At 42.7% G+C, this 16,385-nt stretch overlaps 1 protein-coding gene across 1 annotated transcript in view; it reads left to right on the top strand.

Moving 5' to 3' along the window:
* LOC6564254 (dynein axonemal heavy chain 5) overlaps positions 1-16,385 on the top strand; it is a 32,560-nt gene that overhangs the window by 8,123 nt on the left and 8,052 nt on the right. The window contains exons 15-30 of the mRNA XM_032737467.2: positions 978-1,177; positions 1,399-2,565; positions 2,624-2,642; positions 2,767-2,846; positions 3,121-3,278; positions 3,340-3,790; positions 3,849-4,021; positions 5,828-5,983; positions 6,051-6,261; positions 9,055-9,441; positions 9,713-10,298; positions 10,377-10,610; positions 10,713-10,784; positions 11,568-14,254; positions 14,314-14,562; positions 14,616-16,353. Coding sequence (XP_032593358.1) covers positions 978-1,177; positions 1,399-2,565; positions 2,624-2,642; positions 2,767-2,846; positions 3,121-3,278; positions 3,340-3,790; positions 3,849-4,021; positions 5,828-5,983; positions 6,051-6,261; positions 9,055-9,441; positions 9,713-10,298; positions 10,377-10,610; positions 10,713-10,784; positions 11,568-14,254; positions 14,314-14,562; positions 14,616-16,353 — 8,568 coding nt within the window. The remainder of the gene's footprint in view (positions 1-977; positions 1,178-1,398; positions 2,566-2,623; positions 2,643-2,766; positions 2,847-3,120; positions 3,279-3,339; positions 3,791-3,848; positions 4,022-5,827; positions 5,984-6,050; positions 6,262-9,054; positions 9,442-9,712; positions 10,299-10,376; positions 10,611-10,712; positions 10,785-11,567; positions 14,255-14,313; positions 14,563-14,615; positions 16,354-16,385) is intronic.

The raw sequence follows: 16,385 nt of genomic DNA, 5'->3' as shown, positions 1-16,385 counted from the left end.
AAAAAAAATCGCGTTGAATTTTAGAAAGTCGGCATTATCTTAGCGACAAGAAAGTATATTTCTAAAGCTGAAGTTTGTGTCTATCTAAGAACAAGAATTTTTTTCTTAATGCCTGGATAAATTTTCTACTTTGTAGAACTATTATTTATTATTACCAAGCATACTTCTGAAAGAAAGACAATATCTTTCTAATTTTAAACGTGATTTTCACATATTTAGAAATTATTTCTTAAAACCAAAAATATTTCTAGTGATCTTCATTTTGGCGCGGTTTTCTAATTTTTAGTTTAGACTTTATAAAACTGTGTGGATAATTCCTATTTTTTTTTTGCCTGTGTAATTAATCGAACTTTTCACTTTTAAGAATCTGTAAATGTTGGTCTGTAGTTTTCATTGTTATTTAAATATTTCAACTTAACTTAAATTTTCTTTTTGTAGATTTGGTAACATATCGAGCTATAAATGGCCCCGGTAAAGGTCATCCTCTTATCCATTCCTTACCTTTCATTTTGCCTTTTCGCACTTCGTTCATTATACCTTCCCTAAGGACTATTCTTGACCCATCACCCATAGCATGACGCCCAATTTGAATTCGAATTTCCATTGGCAACACCTACACAACATTTATCAGTTAAACATTCGCCAATTTGACAGCCATCCAGAGAAACACGCACACGCGCCTAAACTTCAAGACAAATACTCGTAAACAGACAGCTATTCAAATTTATTGGTTTCCAATTAGGCAATCAAATTTATTAAACCGAAATAGCTGGGCAAAGGAAGCGCCACAAATAAATGTGGTGTCTCAGACGGAACATGATATGTTTCCATGCTTCCATGTTTTCTTGCTTCCCTGATGAATGCGAGAGGGCCAAATCAATTAGCCCAGTCCACGCTTGGTTTGGCGCGCATTGATTAATGGGCTTCGTTATCCTTTTAAAGGTGTAAACACTTTTTTCGGCTGCTTCTATTTTTAGCATGCAACCATAAAATTGGCCAGGCCATGAAAAAGAAGTATAAGAAGGAAATGGACTACGTCTATGCGGTGATCAATGAAATGGATCGTAAACTCGATAGGCCCATTCGTGACCTTGACGATGTGCGCATGGTTATGGAGACATTGGGAAAGATACGTGAACAGGAGGTGGACATGGAGCTGCGCATAGACCCCATTGAGGTATGGTCTACTAATCGTAGTCTTATTCATTTATATAACCGATATATTTAAGTTTCGATTCCAGGACTTCTGAGAAATTTAAACAAAAAATATAAATTTTAAGATATCTACAAATGCATTTAAATTGCTTAGCCCATATTTCATCTATCCATTCCTATATTAAGAGACCAGGCAGACCATTTTTATTATGTATTCTTATATATTTGTGTCTTTCCTTGCAGGAGGCCTTTAATGTGCTCACCCGCTACGAGGTGCAGGTGGAGCGGGAGCAATTCGATTTGGTGGATAACTTGCGTGCCACGTTCCAGAATCTGTTGGCGGGGGCATTGCAGGCGCAAGTGAAGCTGCTGGACATGCAGCCGGCGTTCCAGGGCGACTTGCGCAGCAATCTAGACAGCTTTAAGCAGGATAAAATTGCTTATGTGACGGAATATCGCACAGCGGGACCCATGCAGGCGGGTCTGACGCCGCGCGAGGCTTCCGACCGTCTGATATTGTTCCAGAATCGCTTTGAGGGCATGTGGCGCCGCCTACAGACGTACCAAAGCGGCGAGGAACTCTTCGGTCTACCGCAAACCGATTACCCAGAGCTGGGCCAAATACGCAAGGAGCTCAATTTGCTGCAGAAGCTATATAAGCTTTATAATGATGTGATTGATCGGGTTAGCAGCTACTATGATATACCATGGAACGAGGTGGACATTGAGGAGATCAACAATGAATTGATGGAGTTCCAGAATCGTTGCCGCAAGCTACCCAAGGGCCTTAAGGAATGGCCCGCATTTCATGCTCTGAAAAAGACCATAGATGATTTCAATGACATGTGCCCATTACTGGAGTTGATGGCGAATAAAGCCATGAAGCCACGCCATTGGCAACGGATCATGGATGTTACTCGCTACATCTTCGAGTTCGACTCGGAGGGTTTCTCGCTCAAGAACATACTGGAGGCGCCGCTCCTCAAGCACAAAGAAGACATCGAGGATATCTGCATCAGTGCGATGAAGGAGAAGGATATCGAAGCCAAGCTCAAGCAGGTGACCAACGAGTGGTCCGTTCACGAGCTGCAATTCATGAGCTTTAACAATCGTGGAGAGCTGCTGCTCCGCGGTGATACCACAGCCGAGACCATTGGCCAGCTGGAGGATAGTTTAATGGTGCTCGGCTCACTCCTATCGAATCGCTATAATGCGCCCTTTCGCAAACAAATCCAGCAATGGGTCTACGATCTGTCCAATTCCAATGAGATACTGGAACGCTGGCTGCTTGTTCAAAATATGTGGGTCTATCTGGAGGCTGTGTTCGTGGGCGGCGACATTGCCAAACAGCTGCCCAAGGAGGCCAAACGATTCTCAAAAATCGACAAGTCCTGGCAAAAGATCATGCAGGTATACAATTGATTAAATATGTCTTTAAAATCATATTTCTTGAACTTACTTTAAATAGCGTGCCCATGAGACTCCAGGTGAGTGAATTGACCTATTCTAAAAATAATACAAACAATTTACATCAATTTAAATACTGATATTTAATGCCAAATTCACTTTTATATGAACAAAATATTTTAATTAATTACTATTATGAAACAGGCGTTGTGGCTTGCTGCGTGGGCGATGATCTGCTCAAGCAGCTGCTGCCCCATCTTCAGGAGCAACTAGAAATCTGTCAGGTATTAAAGGAAATATATTTGTTTGCCAGCCAGTTTTAAATTTTATAATTTGTGAAAAATGCAAAACTAACTAAATTTGTGGCAACTTTTAAATGTAATTATTGCTTTTTTTTAAGGTAAAACAATCTCCAAAATAATTGCAAAAATTTTATTTTTATGCTTACTTTATACGTAAGAGCTTTCATGATTTTTTGAATTAAAAAATATTATGATCTATTTCTAATCTCTCAATTATTAATTTCTATATCTAAATAAAAATGAATATAACTGATAGAAATCATTGAGTGGCTATCTAGAACGCAAACGGATTATGTTTCCGCGATTCTTCTTTGTCTCGGATCCAGCGCTGCTCGAGATACTTGGACAAGGCTCAGACTCGCATACCATACAGAATCATCTGCTAAACATATTCGATAATACCAAATGCGTAAAGTGAGTACATTTCCAGCAAAACTATAACACCTCTAATCATTAAATTGTGTGTGTAATTCAGATTTCATGATGTTGAGTACAACAAAATGATGGCGATAATTAGCAGCGAGGGCGAGATGATACAATTGGATCGTGCCATACGTGCCGAGGGTTCTGTCGAGACATGGCTAACTCAATTGCTGGTCACAGCACAGCAGTCATTGCATTCGATAATACGCACCGCATATGCGACAATAAACGATCCGAATTTCACGCTGCTTAGCTTCCTTGAGAAGGTGCCGGCTCAAATCGGTTTATTGGGTATACAAATGATTTGGACGCGAGATGCAGAAATGGCTCTGATGCAGGCCAGACATGAGAGGAAGGTCATGTCCGAGACGAACAACAAGTTCCTCGAAATGCTCAACACACTCATCGATCAGACTACACGAAATCTGTCCAAACGTGAAAGAACCAACTTTGAGACACTAATCACAATACACGTGCATCAGCGTGATATCTTTGATATACTGGTGAGGAATAACCTGAATATCTACCAACACTTCAACTTAAATGAACTTCAACTTCAAGTGCCGCATGAACATTAAATCCTCAAACGATTTTGAGTGGCTGAAGCAATGTCGATTTTACTTTAAAGAGGATTTGGACAAGACTTGGATATCCGTGACAGATGTTACATTTACCTATCAGAACGAGTATCTCGGCTGCACAGACCGTTTGGTCATAACGCCTCTAACGGATCGGTAAGTGCCAATCTTTTCAAATAAAAATATATATTTTAAATGTATAAAATGGTTCATATCTCGCTCTTCTTTTTTATCCTTAACACATGGCATTTATTAACAAGAGTTTTATGTCACAGTTTCACACTAATTGCTGCCAGGCTGTCAGAAGCATGCGCTTTTTGCCATGTGGTTGTCTTTTAAATTGAATTAAAAAGTTGCTGATATTATGTGTCGAAAGTCGACAGCTTGGTTAAGTTGGTTTTATATTTTTGCTTTAATTATATTGTAACTTTCTATACAAAAGGTAAACTAATTAAAGCAGCTAAAAATATGCACACAAATATAAAGCTACTATCCCTTAATATTTTGAAGACAAGACTATCGAATGAAAAAATACTTCTAGAAATCAATAACTTTAGCAGATTAACGTATATAATTAAATTTGCAAAGAGATTGGCTAGTGAGATTTGTTTCAGTTGAATTTAGTTGGAACATATATGCCGCACCAGATGCTAACTATACCCTTTAGTTATCCCATAAATTCGCTGGGAATTGCAATTAAATTTCAGCCGCATAGCTGCTGTCATATCATGCGACTTGATTGTCTGCAGGCAGCGAACAAGCGGCAGAGCCAGAACTTAGGGTAAATTAATTTATTGTATTTACTTTCCATGTGGCACGTGCAAAAACTTTCACCCGGTAATCGAACAGTTTCGGTGTGTGTGTGTGTGTGTGTAGCACCTTCCCTCACATTTCCGCGTGCTGTGCAAACAAAAGTCAAACATGGCCAACATCTGTTGGCCAGCACTTAAACAAGTTCAAAGTCGATACCAAATGACAACAGACAGTGGCAACAATTGGAATCATTTTTATGGCGATAGTCAACGACTTACTGCCTACGCAGAACCAATGACGTCGTTGACATGCTCCCAAAGATAAATTTCACTTAGCGACGTATAAATAAAGTTCTTTTCGCCGGAGCCTTCCGTAAAACAAGCCAAGTGACGGCATATTTCACCAAACATCCCGAGGCGATTTTTTCTGTGCCTTTGCCTAGGGTATCGTAATTTAGTTGAGCAGTGTAGTACACAATCTTGGCGACTTCGTTATTTGTTGATGAAACTTTGTTATACCAACAAACAGTCAGTTTAAATAAAAACACATTTATACTAAACAAACTCACCAATTAGGAGTAATGTTGCTTACAACATTTTTATTAAAGTCGCTCTTTAATTTACTTGATCACATCTTTAGAAACTATCTCTGTTAAATTAATTTAATGAAAGTAAATATATTTGTATGCTATTTGCTCTCAACAATACATTTAATTGTATTTTGTTTACTATATTTTAGTTCTGCAACCGAAGAATTTTATTATTTTATTATATGGAAGGGTGTTTAACTTTCAATACTGTAAATACGATTTTGGCCCTTTAGCTTCCCATTTTTTGTGCAGACTTATGTAAATGTTTACCTTGCTCTGTGTGGTCCTTGTGCTGGATGCTTGGTTTCACGTCACTATAAATTTCGCGCCTACTTTGGTATCCCGGCAAGTCAATTGCCAAAGGGAATTTCTGAGCATTTTGGGCTGTTAACACCTGCGGTAGCTAAGTGGACGGCGCTTATGCGGCGTATACGTAATTTGTCTTTAAGTAAAGTTCAGTTGCTTCCCAGGGAAACGTTGGCATATTTGTAACATATTATACAAATAATAAATATATCCCAGAGATGTGGATATATTAATCTTCAGACTTTTACATTTTTAATGCAATTTTCTGCAGCTCTTTGTGTGTTTTGCTATGCTCCGCTTTATTTATGTTATAGTTGCTACATTACTCTGGCCCAGGCATTGACCCTTAGCATGGGCGGGGCGCCGTGTGGACCCGCGGGCACTGGCAAAACGGAGACGGTCAAGGATATGGGCAAGACGCTGGCCAAGTATGTGGTCGTTTTTAATTGCTCCGATCAAATGGATTACAGGTACGAGGCGAACAGAAACCACTTAAAATGCAGTCCACATCATTTCGCTACTCTTTTTCCATCCCAGGGGCCTAGGACGCATCTACAAGGGTCTCGCCCAGTCGGGCAGCTGGGGCTGCTTCGACGAATTCAACCGCATCGAGTTGCCCGTTCTTTCGGTGGCTGCCCAACAAGTTGCCGTTGTGCTCACCGCCAAGAAGGAGAAAAAGAAGTCGTTCCTGTTCACGGATGGCGACACTATCGAAATGAATCCCGAATTTGGCATCTTCATAACCATGGTTCGCATTTTAATTTCATTATTCTATCAATATTCATACCTGCTTCTCCTACAAATTTCCTGAACGCTTAGTGCCAAGTTAATAAGCTTTCTAATTCAGTTAACGCTTTTGATCAGCTTCTCAACTGGCGCGCAATTGCATTTCACGCTAAATTCATTAAATTATACAGCAAATTTCATTCAGTTGCATGCAACACAATTTGCGATGAGTGCTGTACCTTGTTTTATAATCAGAAAATGAATACTCAACGCTGCCATTCGCAAACAATATCCAAAAGTTCAACGAACAGTCGATTTATTTTAGGCATGAATTGATATAGTATGATATTAATAATTCACTTTGAACGAAGGACATTTTTTAGCTAATTTTTTATGCACATATAATGGGCAGCAGAAGTCGAGATGCCGAGTTCACTTTCTAGCCATGCTTCTATTAACTACAAGACTCTGAACTGCCTACTATCCAATCATCTAGATAACATGAACATTTTAATAAATCAATAACTATTTTCTGTAGTAAGAAGCCAAATCCGGCAGGGTAAATTTACTTAAATTATTTTATACCTGAGCAGAGAATATTTCTCAGTCCATTGGTTTTAATTAAGTTCTAGTGTAGAACAAAGCGCTGTAGTCTATACAATCTTCCGTATATATGGAGCAAGCTGAGCTTATATATATCACTCGCCATCACATAAGCTCACCAAACAATTCCGACACACATCCAAAAACATAAACACCCGACACTCAACCGGCCTGTAAATACATTTTTTTAAGCCGATTTTCCTTTAAATTTAAAAGTCAGACCTAAAATGCAACGCGACACACATAAATATAAAATGTCGAAAAGATGTGTCAAACGAGAAGCTTTCAAGCCAAATTGATATTTATTAAATATACATAAAAACACTTTTTTTTTTTATAAGATAGCAAAAAAATTGTATAAAAAAATTATTCATAAAAGCCTACAAGTTGATGATGGCATTGGGTGGAAGTCAAGCGCACAATGGCTGCTGCTTTCGCAATGTCGCGTTATTAGTCATGTGAAATTTGGCTCAAGCTGAGCGATAATAAAATTGACAGTACACACACAAGCGTACACACACACAACAACACATACGCCTAGACACATATGTATTTGGGGGCCACATGATGCGTTAGCCATGTCTGACAGCATGTGCGAAATGTGATTATTTCTGGCTTTTAGAAGAGTAAATGGCCCATTGACAGGGTGCCGACAACAAAATCTGTTCGAGGGCCGTATTTTAATTACCATCACCGGTGAACTATCAATGGGTAATGCGATTAAGCTCCATGCACCAATGCTTTTGCTAATGGCTGTCGCTTGTATAATGGGTAAAGCTATTGTATTCTCACTCCCCTCTTCCACATGCCGCAAACACTGACGCACAAACACACTAACACTTTCCATTCAGTTCAATAGAATAGTTGACGTTATTTCTGCTTGCGCACTCAGGTCGTATACGCAATTTTAATTTGCTCAACTGAATTATTGTCGGCATTTATGTAACATTTTTAGCTCCTAGCTTGGATTTAATTCTAATGAAACATTATGTGACAGGACACACACGTATATGCAGATACGCACACACCTATACACACACACGCACACACAAATGTACACACGCATACAACTGTACACACACACACACACCCACACACACTCACTGTGGCTGTGTGCGCTTAACTTTATTGGGTAAATCCTTTGTTGTGGCTGCTTTGCTTACTTGTGGGAATATTAAAAAAAAATAGTAGGCAACTGCCAGGCAGCCAAACAATAACGCTTGTCACATGCGCTTGCCACACCCAACAATTCGCACCGACTGCCCCATCCATCCACATAGACTATGTTTACATTTGGATTACAGCACCACAATATCGTTCCTTTTTATTTGCTTGCTGTCCCCATAAATTGACAAATGAGTTTTCAATTTTGGTTAATATGCGACAGCTTTTCCGGATAACAAGTCACTTGTCGTAGGCAAATATGCCAAATAAGCTAATTTGATGGGATTTACTGACAATTCAATTCAGTTGGATAACAACATGAGGGCTTTAGTACTTTTGACAGCAGATCAATTATTTTTCACATATAAAGTATAGTTTTTAATTGAATATTAAATTTTTGTAGATATATTAAAAATTAAAAGGTGTTTATCTGATATAAAGTATTCCCAAAAACACCAACATTTTTTGTATGTAATTTAAATTTTTTCTACAATGTTAAACCCGTTTTTCTTTGTTTTAAGCTTTAATATTTATTGAAACCACTTTCCTATTATTTAGCTTCAATCACCTCAATATTCAACATAGTTACATCTACTTTTCAAATATTTTGCATTCAATTATGGCATGCAGGGCTGCACGAGTGTTTGTACTATTACGATTACCACTATATTTCATGTCGTAACAATCTCTTAGCTCTCCGATAGCCAGGCAGAGTGACTAACTGACTAACAGACTGAGTGAGTGAGTTGCACATAAAATGCGACTATGATAAATCAATTTGTATTTGATGTACTTATTGATGGTTGCGACTTGTAAGAGTTGCTCACAGATGCATCAAAATGTTTCACCAGCTGGTTGAGTTATGGCTGCAAAGGGAAGCATTCAGTGGAACTAAGTTGTATGTGGTCTTGTTGCAAATTCGATGGTGTATATGCATTGAGTATTTTGCTCTTTCCACAATATTTGCTATCGTTTGCTATTATTTATTTGTACTTCGCATACAGCGAATGAGACTTGTGTAAGGCGACTATAAATGTTTATTTTATAGAATCCGGGCTATGCTGGTCGCAAGGAACTGCCTGAAAACTTGAAAATCCAATTTCGAACGGTTGCGATGATGGTACCGGATAGGCAAATAATCATAAGGGTTAAATTGGCCAGTTGTGGATTTTTAGAGAATATTACGCTGGCACGCAAATTCTATACCCTGTACAAGCTCTGCGAGGAGCAGCTCACAAAACAAGTGCACTATGATTTTGGCCTGAGAAATATATTATCGGTGCTGCGCACTTTGGGAGCGGCGAAGCGACGGAACTCTAAGGATAGCGAGAGTACGATTGTGATGCGGGTCCTGCGCGATATGAATCTGTCCAAGCTGATAGACGACGATGAGCCGCTTTTCATTTCGCTTGTGTCGGACTTGTTTCCCAATCAGGTAACCTTAACCAATATTTATTTAAATACTATAATATATTGCACGGCTTTGCCATGGTATTCAGTCCTTTAAATAGGTCCCAAATTAAATATAATATATATTTTCTTAAATGAGTTTATTCGGACAAAAAAATTGGATATAATTTGAATATAGCAAATTGCGAATAATTTTTCACGTAATTAGTCTTTATTCAGCTATAACAGCTCAAATTTCTGCCGATCTCCATATGTATATGTCTATATGATAACGAACTCTATCAAACCCCACGCAGACTCTCGAAAAGACCAACTACCCTGAATTGGAGGCAGCTATACTTCAGCAAACGGAAGAGGCTAGTCTGGTCTACCATCCTCCATGGGTTCTGAAACTTATACAGCTCTACGAGACGCAGAATGTGCGACACGGCATCATGACCTTGGGCCCCAGTGGTGCTGGCAAAAGTACCTGCATACACACCCTAATGAAGGCCATGACTCAAATGGGCGACTATCATCGCGAGATGCGCATGAATCCCAAGGCCATAACAGCTGCACAGATGTTCGGACGCCTTGATGTGGCCACCAATGATTGGACCGACGGCATCTTCTCGGCTCTGTGGCGCAAAACGCTCAAGCTGAAGTCGGGTGAGCATGTCTGGTTGGTTCTGGACGGGCCCGTCGACAGCATCTGGATAGAGAACTTGAACTCTGTGCTGGATGATAATAAGACCCTTACGTTGGCCAATGGCGATCGGTTGACAATGGCGCCTACGGTTAAGATTATCTTCGAGCCCCACAATATTGATAATGCATCGCCAGCAACCGTTTCACGCAATGGTATGGTTTATATGAGCTCCTCAGGCTTGGATTCGCGACCGAGTAAGTTTTTTAAGATAAAAAACTACACTGAAAACTTGATTTCTGATCCCTATTTAATCACAATATTTATTCCTGCAGTTGTTCAGGCTTGGCTTAAGAATCGCGCGCCTGGTGAGAAGACCACGTTCTCACATCTGTTTGATCAGACTTTTGTCGATGTCTATAATTGGGGAGCGCAGAATGTGAAGCTGCAGATGCCTGTGTTACAGTGCAACATTGTGCAGCAGATGCTGTTCATATTGGAGGGTCTAATACCCTCGAAAAAGGATGAGGAGCCGGCTGTGAGCTTGTCCAGCAAGGAGAGTCAGGATGGTAAGTTGGTATTGTTGAAATTACATTCAAAGCAGCTGTACCCATCCAAGCATCCAACTATCCACAATTGCTGGCGTTGCCCAAAAATATTGAACATTTCAGCGGCCAAGCGTTCTGAGCATCAAAAGCAACTCGGAGAAGCGCGACGGCAATCGATTGGCAGTCAGATTGTCGGTAAAGTATATAATTCGCAATAACTAAAATAGATCAAACTGATACCTTTCTCGTAGAGCTTACTTTCTAAAGAAGCCTCAAATACTATGCTAGAACTGCTTCTGTGTATTTGTGTTGAGCTGGAGTTGCTAAAACTCATTTGAAAATAACGTTGTACTAATTGCACCCTCTTTACTATTCCATGTGTCTTTCGTTTCCGGAAAAGAAATCTGATTTTTCGACAAATTGAATCCCAAGCTAATTAACTTAATTATTATTTTATATATGCAGCGAGCATAATTTTTACATACTCTTTAATGTATATACACTTTAATTTATATAATTACTGTATTACTGACTTTAGTCGAACAATGACTTTTACCAAACTTAACAATTACGATTGTGGGTTGTTTATGTAAACCACAAAAACTAAACTCTCTAATTTGAAGTTTCTTAAGTCTAAATTTTACCAAATTTCGAATTTGAATATGTATCTTACAATATGCTCTCGTGCATCTATCCAAGGTGTCTAATTGCCTACAGTCCAAAGTTAACGTTTTTTCCTTTTTTCGATTAGTTTGGGATTATGTTTTGAAATAAATTAATTTTTCTGCTCCACTTTGTGTGTTCGTCCAAATTTTGTAGTTCCTATGTAAACCTGTGTCGTCGTCCACTAAACCGTTATTGTCTTCACAGATGTGTATATGTATATATATATATATATCTGTGTGCTGTATTTTGTACTGAATGTGTGTGTCTTAAGTTAGTTATTTGGTAATCGGAGTTGTACACAAACTTTAACAGATGATCAGCCCGATGAGAACGTCGTGGAGGAGAAGGAGGATATGTGTACACCGGAGCACTTGCACCGCTTGTATGTATTCGCGCTGGCCTGGGGTCTGGGCGGTTATCTCTCAACTAGCGATCGCGTTAAAATGAATCTGTATGTTAAGGAATCGTTTCCGCAGTTGGACTATCCGAAGGGTAGTGCCACAGAGAATACAATATTTGACTTTTTCGTTTCTCCAACGGGCGTGTGGCAGTCGTGGAAGACGCTGGTCACACCCTACATGTATCCGGAGCTTTCCACACCGGACTATTTAAGCATACTAGTGCCCATTGTGGATAATGTGCGCATCGACTATCTGATCGGCACCATTGCCAATCAGGAGCGCGCCGTGATGATCATCGGCGAACAGGGCACGGGCAAAACGGTCATCATGAAGAACTTCATGAAGAAAATGAACATTGAGACATACATGGGCAGGTCGTTCAACTTTTCATCGGCGACCAGTCCATATCAATTTCAACGGACCATCGAGAGCTATGTGGAGAAGCGTGTTGGTGTCACATTCGGGCCACCCGGTGGCCGCAAACTGATCGTCTTCATCGATGACATCAATCTACCCGAGATCAATGAGTGGGGCGATCAAATAACCAACGAGATCGTCCGCCAATCCATGGACATGAAGGGCTTCTATAGCCTGGAGAAACCCGGTGATTTCACCACCATTGTCGATGTACAATATGTGGCGGCGATGGGCCTGCCCGGCGGTGGTCGCAACGATGTCCCATCTCGGTTGAAGCGACAGTTTTGTGTATTCAATTGCAACATACCCGACAACGACTCCATTGATAAGATCTTCCGCGTTATCGGCGAGGGTCATTACAATGCCAAGCGCGGCTTTGTGCCCGAGGTTCGGAATCTCGTCAAGAAATTGATACTGGTGACCCGACATCTCTGGCAGTGTACGCGCGAGAAACTATTGCCTACGCCGGCCAAATTCCACTATGTATTCAGTCTGCGCGATTTGTCGCGCATCTGGCAAGGCATGGTTGGCACCTTATCCACAGTGATCACAGCGGAGAGCGTACTCATGTCATTGTGGAAGCATGAGTGTACGCGTGTATTTGCCGATCGTTTTACCACGTTCCAGGACAGAGAGTGGTTCGGCTCAGAGTTGGCGGCGCTAGTGCGCGAGGAGCTGGGCGAGTCCCATTCCCAAATGATAATACCGAATCCAGTATTTGTGGACTTCATGCGGGACGCCCCCGAGCCAACTGGCGAGGAGGGCGAGGACACTGATATGGAATTGCCCAAGGTCTACGAACCGGTGAACTCTCATAACTCGTATGAAGCGCTACGCGAGCGTCTCGTTATGTTCCTCGCCCAATTCAATGAGATGGTGCGAGGATCCGGAATGGATTTGGTTTTCTTCCCAGATGCCATGCTACATCTGGTGAAGATCTCCCGCATCATTCGGCATCCGAGAGGCAACGTCATGCTGGTCGGGGTCGGCGGTTCCGGAAAACAGTCGCTGACAAAATTGGCATCGTTCATTGCCGGCTACAAGACATTCCAAATTGCGTTGACGCGTTCGTACAATGTGGCCAACTTTTTAGAGGACCTAAAGCTGCTCTATCGCACCTGCGGCGTTCAGGGCAAGGGCACAACCTTTCTCTTCACCGACATGGATATCAAGGAGGAAGGTTTCCTCGAGTATCTCAATAATATACTCTCGAGCGGCGTCATCTCGAACCTATTCTCGCGCGATGAGCAGGCCGAAATCGTGCAGGAGTTGACGCCGGTCATGAAACGCGAGAATCAACGCAAAACAGCGACCCCGGAAAGTGTGATGGAATTTTTTTTGGCGCGCACCTGCACCAATCTGCATGTGGCATTCTGTTTCTCGCCGGTGGGCGAGACATTCCGTTCGCGGGTGCAGCGCTTTCCCGCCTTGGTCTCCGGCTGCACCATCGATTGGCTGCATCCGTGGCCCAAGGACGCATTGGTCTCGGTTGCCAGACACTTTCTCAGCCACTTCGAGATTGAGTGTACACCGGCCGTTAAGGAGGAGTTAGTTAATGCGCTCGGCTCCATTCAGGACATTGTCGCGGAAACCTCGCACGAATATTTCCAGCGTTTCCGTCGCGCCACTCACGTGACACCCAAGTCTTATCTGAACTTCATTGCCGGCTATAAGAACATTTACCAGCTCAAACAGCAAGAGCTGCGCGATGGTGTGGAGAAGATGGATACCGGTTTGGAGAAACTGAAAGAGGCCTCCGCCTCGGTTGAGATTCTTAAGAAAGATCTAGTCGTCATGGAGGAAGAGCTTGTCGAAGCCTCCAAAAACGCTGAATCTGTGCTAGTTGAGGTCACCGAGCGTGCAATGCAAGCGGAAATTGTTAAGAATCAAGTGCTCATCGTCAAGGACAAGGCCGAGGCTCTCGTTGCGTGCATAGCCAATGAAAAGGCCCTGGCCGAGGAGAAACTCGAGGCGGCCAAACCCGCTCTTGAGGAGGCCGAGAACGCTCTCAATACGATCAAACCCGCTCACATAGCCACCGTACGTAAGTTGGGCAGACCACCGCATCTAATCATGCGGATCATGGACTGCGTGCTCATCCTGTTCAAACGTAAGCTGCATCCCTGCATACCCGACTCGGGCACACCGTGTCCCAAACCCTCCTGGCAAGAGTCGCTCAAGGTTAGTTCACTCCTACTAAATCTAACAAATCTCGAATTAAGGTAATCTTGCATTCCCAGATGATGGCCAGTGCCACTTTCCTGCTACAGCTGCAGAACTATCCCAAGGATACGATCAACGATGAGATGATTGATCTACTGCAGCCCTACTTTCGCATGGAGGATTACAACATGGACATGGCGCGTCGTGTGTGCGGCGACGTTGCCGGACTGCTGTCCTGGACGAAGGCCATGTCCTTCTTTCACAGCGTCAACAAGGAGGTGTTGCCCCTGAAAGCAAATCTAACGATGCAGGAGGCGCGTCTTAAGGTAAGCTGAAATACCCATTTAGTGCAGAAATTACACCTCTCAATCTCTATCAGCTTGCCATGGACGATCTGGCTGGCGCCGAGGAGCAATTGCGCGAACGCGAGGATGCCCTGCAAGCGGTCAAGGATCAGTACGACAAGGCCGTGGGCGAAAAGCAGCGTCTGATGGATGCGGCCAATGTGTGTCTGCGCAAGATGACCGCCGCCACGGCGCTCATCAATGGGCTATCGGATGAGAAGCATCGCTGGACGAACCAGAGCAAAGAGTTCAAAATACAGCTGGGCAAGCTGGTGGGCGATGTGCTGCTCGCCACTGGTTTTCTGTCCTATTGCGGCCCATATAATCAGGAGTTTAGGGCTAATCTGATTAGAACCTGGATGGGCATACTCAAGCAGAAGTGTATACCGTTTACAGTTGGTTTAAATATTATTAATATGCTGGTGGACTCGTCAACGGTGTCGGAGTGGACGCTGCAGGGATTGCCCAACGATGATCTATCCGTGCAGAATGCTCTAATTGCGACCAAGTCGAGCAGTTATCCGCTGCTGGTGGATCCGCAGACGCAGGGCAAGCTGTGGATCAAGTGCAAGGAAGATCGCAATGAGCTGCAGATAACATCGCTAAATCACAAATACTTCCGCACACATCTGGAGGATTCGCTGTCACTGGGCAGGCCGCTGCTCATCGAGGATGTGGGCATAGATCTGGATCCGGTGATAGACAATGTGCTGGAAAAGAACTTTATCAAGTCGGGCAGCATAGAGAAGGTCCTAGTTGGTGACAAGGAGTGTGATGTAATGCCAGGCTTTATGCTATACATAACGACCAAGCTGCCGAATCCGGCCTTTAGTCCGGAGGTCAGCGCAAAGACATCCATAATTGACTTTACCGTCACAATGCGTGGCCTGGAGGATCAGTTGCTGGGGCGTGTCATACTCATGGAGAAATCCGATCTGGAGGCGGAGCGTGTGGCGCTGTTCGAGACGGTTATGCAGAATCAGCGTAATATGAAAGAGCTCGAGGCGAACCTCTTGTTACGGCTGAGCTCCTCCCAGGGCTCACTGGTGGATGACGAGGCGCTCATTGAAGTGTTGCGCGTAACCAAAACCACCGCCGAGGAGGTTAACCAGAAACTCAAGATCTCCGAAGTAACCGAACGCAAGATAATGAAGGCCCGTGAGGAGTTCCGTGCTGTGGCCAAGCGTGGATCTATTCTGTATTTCCTAATTGTCGAGATGAGTAATGTGAATGCCATGTATCAGAATTCGCTCAAGCAGTTCCTGGTCATATTCAACAACTCCATCACCAAGTCGACCAAGTCGAGTGTCACCGAGGAGCGCATCATTATAATACTACGCTATCTAACCTACGAGGTATATAAGTTCACCAATCGCAGTCTCTACGAGCGGCACAAGCAGCTCTTCACTCTGATGCTGGCCATAAAGATTGACTATCACAACGGGAATATTAGTCATGAGGAGTTCTTGACTTTCATCAAGGGTGGCGCCTCTTTGGATTTAAATGCTGTGGCACCGAAGCCATTCCGTTGGATATTGGACATCACCTGGCTAAATCTAGTCGAGATTAGCAAGTTGGACACCTTTTCCACGGTGCTGCAAATCATTGAGCTGAATGAGCGCGACTGGCGCAGCTGGTACGAGTGCGAGAAACCGGAGAACGAAGAGATCCCATGTGGATATAATAATCAGCTGGATGGTTTTCGTAAGCTTCTCCTCATACGCTCCTGGTGTCCAGATCGCACCATTTCACAGGCTAAAAAGTATATAGAAGGTGTGTAGGATTATAGCAGCAGTTTATATATT

Source organism: Drosophila grimshawi, unplaced genomic scaffold, assembly GCF_018153295.1.
Source record: "Drosophila grimshawi isolate 15287-2541.00 unplaced genomic scaffold, ASM1815329v1 contig_311, whole genome shotgun sequence".
NCBI classification, from domain to species: domain Eukaryota; kingdom Metazoa; phylum Arthropoda; class Insecta; order Diptera; family Drosophilidae; genus Drosophila; species Drosophila grimshawi.
This window is presented reverse-complemented; position numbering and strand designations above follow the sequence as displayed.